Genomic DNA, 18,783 nt, shown 5'->3' with positions numbered 1-18,783 from the left:
TGAAACGTCAATGTAAACGCAGCTAGAGTGAAAAGTTGACATGCAAACAAAATGCAAGTTTCCCTCTTGATATTTAAAATCCATTGCAGAGAACAGAAATGTCTGCAGATTTGTCAGGATTTAAATGAGGGATCTGACATTTCAGCGCCAAAACCAAAATGACTCAAATTGTAACCTTCAGAGCATGATGAGGATTCTTCCCAAACCACACCTTCATTCTTATCTTAATTTTCAGACGTTAAACTCTCGTTACAGTCATACACACTTTATGTAAGGAAGTGAGAAGAAAAGAAAGTAGAAGACAAAAACGAAGAAGAGGACAAAATTAGTTTTGAGTAGATGTTTTGGGGATTGAATGAAAAAGATCTTTGTCTTTTCTTACCATGTTCACTCTTGGATTGTATTTGCTTACCCTAAACTAACATTGACTGCAAAAAAGGTGAATATTGGATTTCAAGAGTTTACAACAGAAATATGGGTCATAAATAACTGTAAACGTTAAGCTGCAATGGGAAAGACAGAGAGACACCAACTACATTGTTTGAATTAGTCAGAATTTGCAACCACGACTTTACATATTAATACCGAGCTGTGATGAAATCTCTTCCTTCTGCAGGGGAACAGATTGTCATAGCTTCAAGATCAAAAAGAACCAAAGATGAAAGAACAAATTTTAAATGAATCGTCATTAAACCTGCCATGCTGCAAACTGGTGGCATTTTCATCTTTTTCACTTCTCATCATATATCACTGTCACTGGTTCCCACAAATCCATAAAAGAAACCAGAAAAGCTGAGAAAGATTTCAACATTCAGGTAAAAGCAAATCTGTATTCTTCACAAGAACTGTGTACAGATTTGATAAAGTTAAGAGGATTTATATGCTCAGAGACATATTCAACTATAAACATGTTTTTTGTGGTCATTTTAAAAATTGTAACTTAGCAAAACTTTGATTTTTTTTTTATGACTTATGGAACCAGAAACCAAAACATCATGCAAAAAATTTAAATGACATTCATGTTTCTTGTTCGGCGACCTTGACATGCTAACGATAGCTGTGTTTTCATTACAAATGTACATAAAACTATGTTGATATTTCACTAATGTTGGAAAACACACAATTATGCAATTGTGGTGCTTCCATTAAATAGAAAACCAAATTAAAATCACGTGATAAGTCATTAGAAATCATGGTGGGGCGTCTTCATTTGATCACTTCCTGTCGTCGTCTTTGTCTTTTCCGCCAGCAGTAACATCCAGTTGTTGATCACCCGACACGTGTGATGCAAAAAAAGTGTTCCAGTTTTGTGAAACATGGTTAATGTTAATGTTAACAACGAACCACCGTAACATCACTGCAGAGGTTTTTGTGCAGTCTCAACATCTTTCTTCGATGCGTTCTTGGCGCTACAGTGATCGTCCATGTTGTCTTGATGTTTAATTTCCTGGTTTGGTGTTTCCAGTATGCAGGGGAGCTTCCTGATACCTGCAACAAAATATCAAATTTCACATTCATTCAAGAAGGGGTTTGAGTTGTTCTTGAGAGAAATGAAACTTTCGCTTCAGTAAAACTTTTCCTTTCTAAAAAGTGCAGTGTAGCAACTAAAGGCTTAAAGTTGGTGTCTGCAGTTTCTTTCCTGCTCTCTTCTGTCCTTGGGAAGCTGTATCTGTTTTACCTTGCCACATTGTTGCTTTTGTGTTGAAAAAGTGTATTGTTACGGCCTGGGTGCATTGTCAAGGCACATATACAGTCCAAAAAGACATAACAGTGGTTTTATTTACCACAGTCTGCTCTTCAGTGCCAGTTAAAGGGTTAAACAGAAAGAAAGTCACTTATTTAATTTCCTTAATGTCACCCAGTTTTTAAGTGTATTTGATTTAGTGTTTCAAAAGTGTTGTTGCACGAAGAAAAGCTTAATAAATGCTATTTATAAATAAAAATCCTATAAATAGGGTGTTCAGTGAAAAGAAAAATACAGTATTAGTCCACAATAATTTACTAAAAAACAACAAGCAAACTCAGATTTAAAACCCAGCAGGTAGACAAGTGAATTCACTTAAAAAAAAAAAAAAAAAAATATGACCTTGTATTTATTTTTAGATTTTGGTGCAGTCCCCTCTAAAGCGTGGCCTTCTTTAGCTGCAGTACCGCTGTTTGAGCACAGGGTGGCAGCAACAGACTATTAGTGAGGCGCTGTGGCTCCCAGAAGAAGACGTGATAAATCTGTGCATGCTTGTCTGAATCTGGAAGTGTCTGCGCATTGCGTGAGCTGCTGAGCGACTGGTTGAGGTAGTTTTAAACATTTTCCCACGTTTCTCTGCTCTTTCCCCCCAAATATTCACATTTATTACACCTTGTTGTTTAAGAAAATAGCGCCGCGTGTCACTTTTTAATAATATTTTACTGACGGGACAAACTTGTTGAACTCACTCCACATCCCATTCAGTTATTATTTCCCTTCAAACTCGAACATTAACCTTGTTTCTATCGCTGTAACTCAAGCTGAAGATGTGATAATGTTTTTGTTTTAAAGTTTTGTGTAATTTGCAGGCTTCGTTGGTATAATTTGGCAGAAAAAACCCACCACAATCACACCTGAAGCTCATTGTCTCTAATTAGCTGTCTCTTGCAGCTGGTAGATTCAGGTTTTCATGTCAGGAGGAAAATCAGTTAATGGCTTCTTGGAAAAACTGTCCTTTTTTCCTGTTTTTAAATCATTTTATTGGGTGAGAGCTGTCGGAGTCTTCTCACTACGCTGGACTAAGCAGTGTTTTTATAGTAAAACCCTTGTAAGCCAGCAAATTGAGCACCGCTCTTTTATGTAGAAGCTTGCTTTGACCTTTTAAGGAGATCGGTTTAATTGAAAGAGAAAAAATAGTCAATTTATTTTAGTTTTCCCCCTTTTAATCCAGCAGTTTCCCCTCTTGTTAAAGGTACTCTATTATGTTGAGGATAAAATCATAATTACAACATTTTGGGCAGTGTTTAAAACGTAATTATTTAACATGATTGCTCATTGAAGTGAATAAAAATATGCTTGAAAGCAGAGTGGGGGGGGGGGGGGGATGAATTGCATAATTTTTTATGATTATTTGGGACCAAAATCATAATTGAACAGCCCCAATTTAATTGAAAACTCATAATTTGATTAAAATAATTGACTCCAAGCTCTAAAAATCCCAAAGCCTAATTGATTTGTACATTTAGTGCTAAAAGCCTCAGAATAAGTGAAAAACGCTCTTGATTAAAAAAAAAAAATTCAAATTTAAGCAGGATTTTTAGGGGAGCTGATTAAAACAAATGAATTGGTGCTTTTAACCCTTCATTGCTTTATTTGCTTTTTTCACTTACAACACAATTGAAAAATAATATAAAGTATAGCAATAAAGTTTGGGCAGATTTTAACCCACAAATAAATCCCTAGACGGCAGACAAACATCCATTTTCTTTACACCCTGGTCCCTTGGTGGGGTCGGGAGGTGCTGGTGCCGATCTCCAGCTAACATTCCGGGCGAGAGGCGGGTCACCCTGGACAGGACACCAGTCTGTCGCTGGGCAACACAGACACACACACACACTCACACCTAGGTGCAATTTGGAGAGGCCAATTAACCTGACATTTCCTCCCACAGTCCATGTTTTTGGACTGTGGGAGGAAACCGGAGTACCCGGAGAAAACCCACGCATGCACAGAGAGAACATGCAAACTCCATGCAGAAAGACCGGGGCCGGGAATCGAACCCAGAGCCTTCTTGCTGCAAGGCAACAGCTCTACCAACTGCATCACTGTACAGCCCCCTATACAAACTAAAATGAGGTCAAATAAATAACGTTTGCAGAAAGTAGAAAGAAAAAAGATGCTACAAATAAAAACTGCCATTGGAGATAAACCTGAAAATTATCCAAAAATATGAATAAATAAAATTAAATCAATGTGAATGTGAAGTTTCTGATGCCAGAAGGATTTTCCATGCCCTGGATGTGTGTTTGGTGGCTGTGAGTTGAGGTGGTGCAGGAATAAAAAACGGCCAAAGCTGTAGGGTGCAAACGATGCATCAGCCCCGGACGCCGCCTTCAGATCCGCTGCTGAGGGCAACGGACTCCCATATTTTACCATTTGGCTGATAAACCCAACAGTTTGGCTGTTGAGGTAAAAATTAGATCTTAAATAATGGTCGATAAATCTGCGGAACATGAACCGCAGCCTTGTCCGTATTTCATTAATGCTCGTTAATCTTGTCAGCTGTAATAAACGTTTGTCCCTCTAACCTCCTGCTGCTGACAAACATCCTTTACTTCCTGGTCGTCGGCCGGCCGGTTGCAGCTGCCGTGTCCAAACCGCCTGGCCGGTGGACAGCGAGCTGAAACGATTAATCGGATTTATCGTGATGAATTGATAATTGGAATGATTTAGCAGCTGGAGTATAGACTCAAAAAAGAAATGGTAATTTTCTGAAATGACACAGCCAGAGAAGTAATTAAGCCAAAACTACAAATACATTTTTATTTAAGATAAAGTTTGTAAATATGTTGTACTTATAACTCGGGTTTTATCTCCATCTGGTTTGAATTCAGTAAAAAAGTTGAGCATCTTTTGCTGCCCAATTATTAATCAGTTAATAAGATAATCTTTTAGTGGAGCCTCAAGTAGGAAATTTAAGCTGTGATGACAGAAATGAGCAACGAAACAAAAAACTATATGTTAAAAAACCACGATGCAGGCAAATCTAGAATATAAAAATATAGAAAAACGATCAACAGATCAGCCATACGCTGTATTGATAAGAGCAGAAATGTGAGATTTTCACCTGTTGAGAAGAAACATTGACCAACATGTATGATTTGATGTGATTTTGGTGATTTCACTCATCAAAATATAATGTCTCTTCAGTTGTGGACTGTATGGTGTTTTCTCTATTACTCTATAATTTTCTGTTTTTATGAGCCGCCAAGCTGCTGAAATGTGCTGCACAAATAAACTTTGATGTTAGCAGTAAATTTTAGCTGCAGATGCGTCCTTTGTTTGACACACTAATGGAAAAGCTGCATCACATTTTAGGCAGTAAATCTTGATCATCTAAAAAGATAATTTAAGTATTTGCGTCTTTTGCTGAATTTCTAAGATAAAAAAGCTTAAATGAAAAATTTGCAGAATGTGCTGATGTGATTAATCGTCGGTATAATTGATAGAATAAGTGATTACTGAAGTACATCAGTTGCAGCCCTATTATTAAAGCAAAAAACTTTATTTTGCAACATTATCAGCTTTTCTCCTGTTTATCTTCACATTTTCCATTTTAGATTAAAACTAAAGAGTAAAGTTTTATTTTGTAAGGGAACGACTCGGCCTGTGCGTTCCAGGACTGCGCTTTGTTTTTACAGCTGAGCTCTTGTTCTTTATTAAAATCAAACTGCAGAAGTTTTAGTTTCCACTTTAAAGGTTTTATTTGAAAAATAAAACCTCATCTCACAATTTTGCTTTTGAGAAATGAGTTTTAAAATACATTTTCTTCTGACTTCTTCTCAAACTTAACTCTGCTGCTCGACCCAAAAACCAGTTTTCTTGTTCTGATTAGAAGAAAACAAACTTTCCAAACTTATTACCACAAATCATTTATAGAAACAAAGATGCATTTCCTTTCTGTGCAGATGAATTGTTTGTTTATTTAAAGGGGAAGCGGCCCCATAATGTTTGTTTTTGCAGCATGAATCCATCAGTGGAACGTGTTTTCTTTGCGTTCTGCTTGGACTAACCCTGGGGTCGCCGTCCTGCAGCTTTCAGGCCCCTGGTGGCTCTTTAGTCCGGCGCAGCGGCTCCCTGCAGCTTCAGTCAGAAATAACGAGCCACGCTGTTGTAGCTTTTATAGTAAAAGATAATTGGGGAGAAGGGGATTGTTTTGGTTTTACTTCAGTTTTATATGCATCATCTACATCATTTTTCTGGTTCAACAAATTCTGCCTCTACATGTTTAGTTTGGTCATTTTATTAAATCATTGATGTTCAAACCTTTTGAGACAAAATATAGCAAATTATTTTCCTTTTACCTGCAGAGCAGCATGCTAAATATGTGATGTTTTGATGAAACAAAGTTAAAAAAAAGAACCAATAGATCTCTAGTTTCCTAACTTTGAGACATTGAACATTTTCTGTTGCTGCTGCAGAAAATGCTTTTAGTAAAAAAAAAAACAAGCTAGCAAATAAAAACGAGAGCTGTCATGGAAAAACCTTTTATCAGCCAAAAATATCGAGTTTTGCCAAGGCTCTTTTTGAGTGAAAAGTTACTGGATGTTTGTTGCCCTGCACACGACTTTAAAATGAAAGCAGAAATAAACAGAATACCAAATTCTTTCCCTTTAAAAATAGAATTAACTTTTATTGCACCTCAGTGAAGAGAAGAGCAGCAATGAAAGCCTGAAGATTCACTCAGATTATATATCAACAGAGTTGGAAATGAAACACTGTACACTAAATTAAAACATTGAATAGTGTGTGGAGTTATTAAAAATAAGGAACAAGCAGCTTTGTGTTTAGGATTGTTTTAAAAATAAATAAAATGTGTATTTGAGCGTTAAACAAAAACAGAATTAGTTGCAGTGAAGCTATAAATGTGCAGCTTGGATCAGAAATCTTATTTAAAATGAGAAAAACTGCAAATGTATGAAGAATATAAAATGTTCTGGGAGGAAGGATCTTTGAAAACGCCTCTTTGTGCACCTGGGATGCCCCCGTCTGTCCCTGACGGACTGCTGGACGTTTTAAAAGTTCCTCCTGTAAACACTGTAAAAACTGCCCCACTGCATCTACTTCATTTAACTGAGGGGAACATTGCTCCGTTGTTGATCTGCAGTCCAGGACCAAACTATGTCCTTACAAGGACCACAAGTGGCCCTCGAACCAGGCTTTTGGCCCCCTTCATGTAAATAATATAGAATTCAGGAAACTGTTTTACTTTGTTATAAATATATTTAAAAAAAAAATGAAATTTTAATTTAAAAATTGTTTTAAAATGAAATTTTTTTTAAAAATTAGTTCTACAAATAAAAAAAACGTAATTTTTTTTCAATAAAAAAATGTCAAAAAAGTAAAATGTTATAAAAATATAATAAAAAATAGATGTACATTTTTTTAATTTTGTGTAAGTGGTTCTTTATAAAAATCAATTTCTTGTAAGATGTGGTCAGGACTCGGATCTGGGAAAAATATGGAGTTACAGCTCAATACTGGTAATGATGTCAAGCTTCATTATGTATTTGTAATATTTTCTTTTCAGTTTTTATTTTTTGTTTATTTTTTTTTCCTCTGTCTGGTTTGTGTTTCCTACACTGTTGCTACGTTCTGTGACGTTTGTCATATATTTTGCCAAAAACCTTCCAACTATTGCGTGTGAAAAATGTGAAACCAAAACAAATGTTTTAATAATGTACAACGATGAGATGTTATGGTTCTGAAGGCTTAACTAACATGGCTGACAGCTGAAAATGTTCTTACACAAAGTTTGTTTATTTTGTTGCAGCTACATTTAATGAGTCTGATTTAAATTTGTTTTAATATATTTAAATAAGCAGTATATTGTAGGGATAGTTGCTAATGTTGCATTAAATCTATCATCTATTAACATTTATCAACTTGTTGCAAAAGTCAAATTTCTCTCTGCAGTCTGAAGTTCTTGCTCAATAAATGATGCAAATTTTCACGATCGCTTTTGCTTTTGCTCTTGTTTGGATTATTTTTCATTGTTTTAATTTGACGTCACAGTAATAAAGTCTTTGTTAAAAATGGATACAAACGCAGCTGGTTGCCTTAATACCTGAGGAAAACCTGCAGTTTAGTTTTGTTAGGCCCGTTTTGTCCTGAGCTACTTAACATGTTTGTTCCTGTTATTAATACGAAGAGGCGCCTCCGGTCTGGATAGATTAACTGACTCACTGGGTTTGGTAAATGGTTTCCGTTTGTCACATTCGCTACATTTCCCTGAAACAAGAAATCAATCCAGAAAACGTCCCATAATTCATAGTGTGAAGCAGGTGGAGCAAAACTAAGGAACCAACCAATGTTTTTAAATATAGACGTAACAAATGTTGGTTTTTGTAGTTTTTAAATTTCCATAACTGAATGGCAGTAATGTTTATTTAAATCCATTTTAATCCTACATTTTTGGAAATTTCTGCAGATTTTCGACAGTTGCCTCAAAATTTTAAAACACTGTAGAAAATGATATGTTGAACTATTTTAGGAAACTGTAAAATTATAATTTGAGAGGTAAATCGTCAAATATTAAACTTTTATGGCAGAGATTTGAGAATCCAGCCGTTTCTGTTTGTGCTTAACGAATGAAATTTTAATTACAAAAAATCTATTTTAACTCTTTGTTTAAACCCTTTAAAATCGGAAATAAAATGGTGTTTCTTCAAAAATGACAGCAAATATTAGTATATAATTATAATATTAGAAATAGAAAAACATTTTGTAACATTTGTGGCTCTAAATGTTTTATTTAGCTGCAATGGTGTAAAAATGTTTCACACACCCTGGTTTAATAATAATCCTTTTGTTTTCTTGTAGCACTTATGCTAACAGCTATGCTAATGATTTGATTAGCATCTTAGCTAACTTTGAAAACTCTTCCAAGTTGATTTCTCTGGATAAACTCAAAAGTGCTAACATACTTTGTTGTTTTGTAAACTTTCTGTTTAATGAACTTAAACATCTATGTTGAAGTTTTGGTTATTAATTATTCAAGTAGTTAAGTGTTTAGATTAATGCTCTTATTTTCAACAGTTTACGCAGCAGTTCTGCTTAATCTTGTTTTTTTTTCTAATTAATTTTACTTTAATCAGGTGTAGAGTAATAAAATAAAACGCTAATATTACATGAGATGTAAATACAATGTCTAAGAGCGTCATGGACAATGTAAATGTCAAAATTAGATAGTAGTTTGGGAATTGTAGTCTCCCAACACCAGATATAATTTGATTTGAAGCTAGCACTTTAGCGTTAGCTTCTGCTAAATACCATGTGGTTGTTGTAGCGTTTAGTCCAGCTAACGTTTATGATTAGCAGTTGAGGTTTAGCTAGCACTGGTTTTCTTGTTTCCTGCCTTCTTCCCCAGGTCTTAACTTGGCCTTTATTTGTGTTTTGCTCTTGTTTGTGTCTCTGTCAGGATGTTGAGGTTTGCAGCGGTGCGAGGCGGCCTCGGCCAGCTCGCCGTCAGGAGGGCGTGTCTCATCTCCCGGTCCGCCCACTCCGCGCCGCAGACTGAGTACCGGCCCATCAAGAAGGTCATGGTGGCCAACAGAGGTAAAACTTTTCATCCAGCACCAATGTTCAAGTGTTGCTGTTGAATTAAAAGCTGTTTCATGTATAATTTAAGAAAAGCCTGTTACTTTTACTGTCTTCCTGAGGCAGAAAGACTCTGGGATCGTTTCATTTTTAATGTGCTGCATTAAGTTTTCCTTTCTGAATGCTAATATTTAAGCAGACTCGGTGGGAGGCTGAACTGGAGAGTGTTTTAAGGAGAGACTTCTGTAACATTGACGGTTCTGCAGTTCGTCACATGCTGGGTTCTGCTCTTCCTCCTGTTTTTGACATCTGACTACAGATTCCTAAAGGAGCTTTCTGGGTTCAAAACGTCAGTTTTCTGATCTGTGGACCAAATCATTACTGCGCTGCAACATGGAGATCTCCAGATTGAGTCGAGATGGTTTGAAGAAAAAAATGCTCAGATTATATTTATTTCTGTCAACGTTTTGGGACAAAATAGTATGTTGAACCCAAATGCTTACTTGTTGCTACGACCTTTTTCTTTTCATTTTTCTCAGTTATCGTCCGTTTTAAATGACAAACTTACTCACACATCTGAATTAAATTGCTTTTCTTTTTCCCCATGATGTTGTTGACCTGGTGCTGCTCTAATTAAACAGTCCTCAGCATCAGCCCATCACTCCCAGTACAACTGCTCTGGTTTCCTGTCTGCGTTTCCTCTCCTCCACGGTTGTTGCTCCTCATTTCTGCAGCTCTTGTCAGATGTGATTTTTGCTCCCAGCCGCTTGTTGTCTCCCTCTCTGCCCCGCTGTGACTCCCCTCGTTTACTCCTCCTCATTTGCCTCCTCCCTCCCACTGCTTTGTGTCCTCTGAACTGATCTGCGTCTCCATTAAAGACGCCACGCTGCTCGGTTGTGATTGTCACTTCTTTAAAGGACCCTTCACCTCAGCCTTCACTCTGATTCAAATCGTCTAATCTGTTTTTCTATAAATCTCTCCTCACTAATTTTCCCTTTGTGATGTTAGTTGCTGCTTTTCTTTCTTTTTTAAAGAAAGCTGCACAAACATTTAAATGCCGTCTCCTGTCCTCCCCTTCAAACAAGAACAAAACATACCAGCTTTCAGTGACTGAGGTTGTTTTTTCACTAAACTGCTGCTTTTTTTTTTTTTTGAGCGTTTGGTTCCTGTGACAGCAAGATGAACGCTAAGGAGTGTTGTTTTTTTTTGTTTGTTTCTGTCAGCGAATGTCTGCTAGGCTCTTTAGTTTTGCTGCTTTCTGTCTTTCAAATGTCTTATTTTTTCTCTGCACATCACGTGCGAAGTCTTTCACAGTTATTGAGACTTTTGTATGTTTTATTGGGATTTTATGATAAACAAAATGGGGCGTAGTTGTGAAGTGGATGGAAATGTGTGGCTGCTGGAAATCATTGAAATGGGCTTTGATATTCTAACTGAGCAGCTTTGTAATAAAGTATTAAATTGCAAGCTAATGTTGGATTAAACATTAATGAGAGGTTATTTACAGTTGAAACAAGACATTTTTTTTCACTGTCTGAAGGTAAATTAAACTGAAAGTTTCTTATTTTAGGGTTAGTTGGAATTAGCAAAATTATTTCTATTTGCTGAGGTTTCAATGATTTAAACAGCAGAATGACTTCATTTACTTTTGTTCCTCTTTAATTTGATTTTTTTCCCAGGTGAAATTGCCATCAGAGTGTTCAGAGCCTGCACCGAACTGGGGATTCGCACCGTGGCTGTTTACTCTGAGCAAGACACCGGACAGATGCACAGGTAACGATCGACTTCAGAGGCTTCGGTAAATAAATCATGACGCTCACAGATGTCTTGTCCAAATGATGCAACTGCCAAGTAACAAAGAAAAGTTTGAAACCTCTGTTCTCCCATTGGTGCTTTGATCATCGCTGGGTTTTGTGTGAAATGGCAACAAGAGTCGAGTTGTTTGGAGGGTAAACGCAAAAAAAAATCCTGTTCAGTCCCAGTTGACATGTTACTCTACGTTTGCCCTCCATCTTTATTCTCACTCAGCTGCAGGAAATCCTGATTTCCTGTAAATTAAACTGGACACAAAGTTAGCGGGTTAAATGTAGAAATACCAAGTAAATATCACTTAGCCAAGAGTAATGGATACCGTATCTTCTGGACTGTAGAGCGCACCTCACTATAAGCCGCACCCACAAAGTTTTAAAAAAACTGGAAACGTACATATAAGCTGCACCGGGCTGTAAGCCGCTGGTATCTCCGCCGCTCCCTCCGCCGCTCCCTCCGCCGCTCCCTCCGCCGCTCCCTCCGTCTCCAACGCTGATCCATGGATTCGTTCACACCGAGCAGCAGCTATCGATCTGTACTGCCAGATCAATAACTTTCAACTTAAAAGCTGCATCATAAGAACTTCTACATGTTGTTTCCATGATGACGGGGTATGAGTTTGAAAACATTTCTCCGTCATGCCTGCTGCTAGCATGTGCTTGTTCTAAATGAAAACCAGCACTTTCTTCTTTGATTTCTAATTTTGACTTCCAATGATTCACTTCCTGCTAAAGCACCCCCTGGTGGTTGAAGAAAAATCCACAGAAAAGCTGCACCGGGTTATAAGCCGCATAGTTCAAATCGTAGGAAAAAAGTAGCGGCTTATAGTCCGAAAAATGTTAATTTCATTACTCCTCCATTAAGGGTGTGCCAATTTATCGGTGCCGATTTCCTTAATTTTGGAAGAGTGGTGATCAGCCGATACTTAAACGTGAAGCTGATTTTTATCCACCTGAGCAGAGGTCTAAAAATCAGCCCGTTTTCCTGTGAGAGGTTTGACTGACCGGCCCAGCAGGTCATGTCTGCTCTTAACAGTTACCTCACTTTTTTTGTTGCTATAAGTAGCAACATTTCAGACAAAGTAAAATCGGCCAAAAACAGAACAGGCAGGTCAGGATTTTTTAAATATCGGAGATCGGCCAGAAAACTGCTGTTGGTGCAGTTTTATGGACCGACTGCCTGGAGGAAAAACATGTGGAGGGAAACATTAACATCCGTGTTGATGTTTGTTTCTGCTCTTTGCAGGCAGAAGGCAGATGAGGCCTACCTGATCGGAAAAGGTTTGCCACCAGTGGCGGCGTACCTGCACATCCCAGACATCATCAAAGTGGCCAAGGTAAAGGACATCTACTGACATGTACTGCTGCAAACTGTGATGTGGAAACTGAAACAGAACATGGGTGATGGTTGGAGAGGATGTCTGAACATATTAGGTTTGATGGAGCATGATGGTTGTAGGTTATGTTTATTAGCTTCTGTTTTTATTAACTTTTGTAATTGGTTTAAATTTAAAATCTCTTCTTACACATGACCTCAAATGGTTTTTTTTTGTCTCTTTTTAAATGACTTGGAGAGCCAAGAACACTTCCACCAATGGTGAAGCACATTTTATTTTAGTTAGCGACTCAGCTAACTTTAGCTAAAGCTCTAGTTTACCTGGATGTTCTGTAAACGTTTATGTAGATAAAAACATATTTTTGGGCCTGTAAAAGAGGAGAAATGTTGGTTCTGACACTCCTTCCTGTCTGTCTCGGCCCGGTTGTCATTCTCTTGCACACCTGTGTCTTTTGTTCACTTTTTTGTGCGTCTCCCATGTCCCTCCTATTCAATCTAGTTTTCCATCTTCCTTTCTTCCCACCTTCATTTCCTGCAGCTTATCATCCCACCGATCAGATCGGCTCCTTTTTTTCCTCCTTTCTTTGCACCAGCTGCAGTTGTTCTCTGTCGTTCTCCTGACCCGTCTCTCGTGTCGTGTGTGATTTCTCGTTTTTTTCCTCCCCGTCTTCGACCAGCCAAGCGGAGGGAGGCATCACCATCCAACTCATTTCTCTAAATCAGCCTGGCTGTCTGGGAGCGCCGCCACCACATGCCAGGAAGATGTGTCTGTTTTCTTTCACGATGAATGTCGGCGTATGTTTACCTGTTGTTCGCGCCGTCGCTCCTCAATGTGTGACACAAACGCCGATGTCTCTCTCTGTGCCTTCTGTGAGATTTCTTCTCTGAGCTCGTTTTCAGCCGGCGCCTCCATCTCGATCTCCTCCACGTTTTCATGTGTGGGTGTTTGAACCTGCTCGCCTGTGTGTGGCAACATGCCTCCCCTGGCCTGGCAACGCCGGCTCCCCCGAGCAACAGGACGGTCCGTAATTACAGCCCGCCTCGTGTAGAAGAGCAGATGGCGCACACGGCGCCAGTGATGGCTTTATCCATCAGGAGCGGCCGGCGCCGTATCTGAGCATGAGCCTCGGCTCAGCACCTTCCCTCATCCATGGCTATATGAAACAATAGATTTTATTTAGCTGAGTTTTTTTAGTAAAATATTGTCACACCAACGTCGCCGTGTTGTTCTCGCTGCAATGCATTCTGGGAAAATGACGTCTAATGGTCCAACAGAGCTAGAAACGGAATCGAGTGACGTCGTTGAGCCTTTTCAAATTGAACCGGAGTGCGTTGAAGTCGATGGTGGTGATGAAGATGAGGAGGACCAAAAGGAGGAAGAGGAGAGTTGGCCGTAGGAACTGCTGGTGTTTTGCTGCCGCCGCCGCCGGCTTCGTAAATAAAACGATGAATGACGCGTACCTCTGGTCGGACTGTGTGATCCGATAAGTACTGCTACAGCTCTGTGTCCTGGTCTGGTCTCTCCAGGTCAGAGGTCGCGTTGGACTTTTTTGTCCTCCATCATTTTGATGGACGGCATAAAAAAAAATCTGTCCTACAGTTTTTACCTGTCAAATTGTAACCATGTTAACATCGACCATTCAGCCGCATTTGTTATGCGGTTTAGTTAATATTCACCCAATTGAACCTGAATCCAGATCCCATCACACATAAAGCAGAGAAACGCATCGAACTTTTTCTCCTTAGTGACAAAACCCACTGACTGAGGCCCCCGTAACTATAATAAATTAAATTAAACGACTCCACTTCACCTGCTGGGGCCTGAACAAATTCCTCCTGGTCCCATCTGCAGAGAAATCTGCGCTGGTTCATCTGCCGGATCCAAACCGATCCATTGAACTCTGCCAGTTTTCTACCCTGTGCGGTCCGGACGTGCGCTTCTACAAGGATTTTTTTTGCGCGGTTTCGCATCTCCGAAACGGACAGATGTCACGTCTCCTTCTGGGCGCAGGAGGGAAACGCCTTCAGCTCCGTTTGTTAAAACCGCAGGATGTTGAGTTTAATTCTTCGCAGCGGCGGACCCGCGTCCGCGTTAGTTGTGCAGCACGCTGCACATGTTACGATCTAATTAACTTCTCAATTAACTTCCTCAAGATAAACTAAAGTCCTCTAAAACTCATCTGTTTAGACCATAAATAGATTAACACAACATCTCTTTATTTTTCTCTGGTCTGTAATGGAGACTGGAATTAAACGCTTCATTTCAACCAAAGGTTTGGAAAGCTCTGGTCCGGTCCATAACTCTCCAACACTCTGTCAGGAAGATGCATTTAGCTCAGAGTCCATGAGTTGATGTTCAGAAAGGATGTTGAGTGATTTTAGTTGCTTCTGGGATTAAATCTTTGCATAAAGTCTGTAATATCTGCCCATGTGCTCCATTATAACCTGTCAAATGAAAGACGGCCTTAAAATTTTTCCGCCGTCAATATGGAAAATATTTTAACGGACCTCTGGTCCAGGGTGGCAGTAGCATTATTTCAAATCTTCCCGTACTAACGTAGAGCTCACTTCTGGTCTTAGGAAAACGGCGTGGACGCCATCCATCCTGGCTACGGCTTCCTCTCTGAGCGCTCGGACTTCGCTCAGGCCTGCACTGACGCTGGCGTCAGGTTTGTCGGGCCGAGCCCAGACACGGTCCGCAAGATGGGAGACAAAGTGGAGGCGCGCTCGCTGGCGATTGGAGCAGGTGAGGAGGAAATCAGAGTTTTGTATGAAAACAGGACCTTGGAGAAACGTTGCTTCGTCAGTAAACAGCTTTGAATGATTAAAACCTGATCTTTCCCAAACTTCAGTTATTTCAGGTTGTCGGTGAGCGATGACAACGGTTCAGCTTCAGGAGCCGTGAAAAGTGCGATACAGATTCAGTCAGCCTCATTTCTAAACTGTAGTTCTGCTTGCAGGTGTTCCTGTGGTCCCGGGAACCGACTCGCCCATCTCCAGCCTGCAGGAGGCGCAGGCGTTCGCCCAGACCTATGGCTTCCCCATCATCTTCAAAGCGGCGTACGGAGGAGGCGGCCGTGGCATGAGGGTGGTCCGCGAGTACGAGGTGAGCGCCGCTTCCTCACCCCAAATGTCTGTTTATTTCAGTGAGTGACGTCCATCTGTACAACAGGCATCTGTACATAAAATACAGATTAAGCTGTGTTTTAGATGCCGTTAGTCGTTTGGATCAAGACTGAAATTCATTACTTTGTGCAGAATCATTTTTTATTTTTAATTCACACAGAAATGAGAAGAAACATTTTCCATCTCTTACACGACTCCTTCAATGTCTAAGTAATTCTTTCCCATCACAAATACACACAGATGATGTCAAACCATTCATTTAAACTTATATCAGGTTTAAGTCTTTGTACTAGTTTTAATATTTACAGTAGTTGATTGTATGAACACAAAAAGACGTTTTTCCCAGTTAAATGTATTTTTCCCCAAATTAAGTAAAGGACATTCCCAAAGTAAGTGGTGATAATTGGCTTTCTGGGATCTCAAATTTCTTAATTTAAAGGAAATTAATAATAATAATAAACAATACAAATACAAAATTTCCCTTTTATCTTGTTTTCTTTTACCACCGTTGTGCCAAACTCTTCCAGGCGTTAACCCTATAACGACTTTAACGCCTGTTGTGGAGGATCTGCCTGGCAGCTGGTTCTCCATAGGAACGTTGATAACCGCGTTAGTCTGGCTGGGGATTATGGGTAAAATATTCTTATCAGCTGTTCTCTGGGTTGCTTCAGCATGTCAGCCGACCAGGCGGCCATGTAGCAGATGTTGGAGTCAGAACTGCGTGACGACTCTTCGTCATTTCTTCGGTCGTACGTCTGCCGCTGTTGTAATTACGTTTCTGCTTCCCAAGCAGCTCAGACGCCTGGTGAAGGTCACCTTCCCGCTGGGCGGAGAGCAGAAAGACCAACAAGCTAAACTGTGAAGCAGATCGGAGAAACGTTGCTTTATGAATCAGGTTTTTATACCAGGGAGGAATGTAGAAAGTTTGACGCTTACGAAATAGGTTTTGGTTCTCAAAAGGGAAATTAAATGTAGTAACTCGTATAAAGTTTCTTTATGATGCGTTCACACCAAACGCGTTGTGCGTCCGACGCTTCGACGTTCGATGTGTGCTCACTTTGACGTTTTGCTCTAGACGCGTTAAAATCGCTCTAGCCGGCATTGAGAGGAGACTCCTCGGCGTACGTGTCCCTCAAACTCTTCCTCCTGCATATTTAATCTAAATAAATATGTTTAACGTTATTTAGCACTTATTTAATGTTTAGTGTGACTCAGCGTTTTAGCTGGATGGATTTGGATAGCTCAAATGCAGGGAAATACACTGCTCAAAAAAATAAAGGGAACACTTAAACAACACAATATAACTCCAAGTATATCAAACTTCTGTGAAATCAAACTGTCCACTTAGGAAGCAACACTGATTGACAATGGGGACCCTACTGCTCAAAAAAATAAAGTGTTCCCTTTTTATTTTTTTGAGCAGTATATTTTCAAAAAGTTATGACTTTTACAACTTCCTGGCTGATCCTTTCACTTCCTGTCTCTATGGTCACAGCTTGATTGGTTATAGATTATAGGACGAGCGCAAACGGAGACAATTAGTTTATCCTACAAAGTTTTTTATTTTTCTGAGATCATATCGTAAAACTCACCGCTATGCCACACAGCTCTGCAAAAGTTCAGATTTGTCAATTTTAGCTTTGGACGCGCTTGACGGACGATCAAATGCTCAAAACCCTTCAGGTAGCGCTGCACTAGACGCAGGACATGCAATGCGCCTCCACTTTGAATGTAAACCAGAAGCTGAAAATGCTTCGTTTGGTGTGAACGCGCCATTAGATTTGTGGATGGTGATGCTGTGAGCCGGAAGGATCTCCAGTCAGTGTTATGATCAATCTGAAGAGGCCTCTGACTGAAGACTTTTACTGTCTGACGGGTTTAACGTCATAACAGCTCAAAATCTGATCAGTAGAGATATTTCACACTAGCATGAAGGCCTGTCGCAATAATCAATAACATGATTGATTGAAATAAGATCCGTTTGCATGATTTATTTTTATTTCTTTTTTCTCTCTTTCTACCAAAAACTGGATGACAAAAGTCTTCAGTCTGGTGCTTTGGTCTCAACTAACCTTTTTTATTTTTTAAGGACATTTTTGTTTAGAAAGACTTTATAATTCATTTTATTATTATTATTTTTAAATGTCTCCAGTTCCAGTGATAAAATGTTCATTAGAACTTAAAGTTTATTGATCTTTGAGACTCTGTCGTTGCATTATTATTTTGCCATCATATTAGTTGAAAATGGTCTCAAAGCAACAATATTATAATTTATCGCGATAACCTCTGGGACAATTTATCGTCCAGCAAAAACCAGTTGTTGGTTTTTGCTGGACCAACAACTGGTCCAGCAAATCACTGCTGCTCCACCTCATTTGCTTTTGCTGCTCCTCTTTAAACATCTACCTGGTATTAAGGTTAGAAAGTCGGACAGAGAGACGACAAACTGGGTGATCAATATTCTTGCTCGTTATTATAGTAGGTAGACGAGAACTCCTTTAGGATTCGGGGTCAAAGTTCAAGTATCATTTTAGCTTTTAAGATGCTAATCAGCTGCTAATGGTTGTTATTGAAAAAATATCATTTTGTTGCCATAATTGTGCATCATTAAACTGTCTTAAAGTTAAAAAATGGTGCAAAAATCCTTCCAGCTGCACAGTGTCCAAAAGCGGAGGCGATAATCGTCCACAAATGTGAATCTTGAACCAGAAGTGAACAAATCAGAACTGATGTAATATTTATCCCAACATGCTGCCAGCTGGACCTTCATATCCGCCGTCTGAAGATGTTTTCTGCTCCTCTGTTTCCCTCAGTCTTGATAATTATCACAGTGCAAAGCGTCAGTTTTTCCCCACAAATCCTGCATTTCTCCTGTCCTGCTGACATCAGCAGCTTAATTCATAAACGCTGTTTAAACAACGCTTATAAGTGAATTTCAATGAATTAGGACGATGTTGAAGTTAATTTATTTCAGTAATTCAGTTGAAAATGTGAAACTCATTTAGATTCACGGCACAGAGTGATACGTTTCATGTGCTCATTTTGGTTCATTTTGCTGTTTATGGCCTAAAGCTGTGAGAGAAACATTATATAAAACCAGACGAATGATCTTTAATGGAGAAACTTTATGACTTACTCCATCATGGGGAGGAGCTGGTGACCTGCCGACTGCTAGAAAAGGCCGCTGCTGGAGAACCTGGCTGGTCAGACTGCGTATTCAGGCATATTAT

At 39.3% G+C, this 18,783-nt stretch overlaps 1 protein-coding gene across 2 annotated transcripts in view; it reads left to right on the top strand.

Moving 5' to 3' along the window:
• pcxb (pyruvate carboxylase b) overlaps nucleotides 1-18,783 on the top strand; it is a 391,361-nt gene that overhangs the window by 11,119 nt on the left and 361,459 nt on the right. Inside the window, exons 1-6 of one of the 2 annotated variants that reach the window (XM_008435895.2) lie at nucleotides 2,233-2,292; nucleotides 9,165-9,301; nucleotides 10,963-11,056; nucleotides 12,338-12,428; nucleotides 15,008-15,173; nucleotides 15,388-15,533. In XM_008435895.2, the coding sequence (XP_008434117.1) occupies nucleotides 9,166-9,301; nucleotides 10,963-11,056; nucleotides 12,338-12,428; nucleotides 15,008-15,173; nucleotides 15,388-15,533 (633 nt within the window). In that variant the 5' untranslated portion in view covers nucleotides 2,233-2,292; nucleotide 9,165. Of the gene's footprint in view, nucleotides 1-2,232; nucleotides 2,293-9,164; nucleotides 9,302-10,962; nucleotides 11,057-12,337; nucleotides 12,429-15,007; nucleotides 15,174-15,387; nucleotides 15,534-18,783 lie in introns of those variants that run through there. The other variant, XM_008435894.2, reaches the window with a different exon arrangement.

The sequence above is a fragment of the Poecilia reticulata genome, linkage group LG18, assembly GCF_000633615.1.
Source record: "Poecilia reticulata strain Guanapo linkage group LG18, Guppy_female_1.0+MT, whole genome shotgun sequence".
NCBI lineage: Eukaryota > Metazoa > Chordata > Actinopteri > Cyprinodontiformes > Poeciliidae > Poecilia > Poecilia reticulata.
The sequence above is the reverse complement of the archived record's forward strand: the minus strand, read 5'-3'. Positions and strand labels throughout refer to the sequence as shown.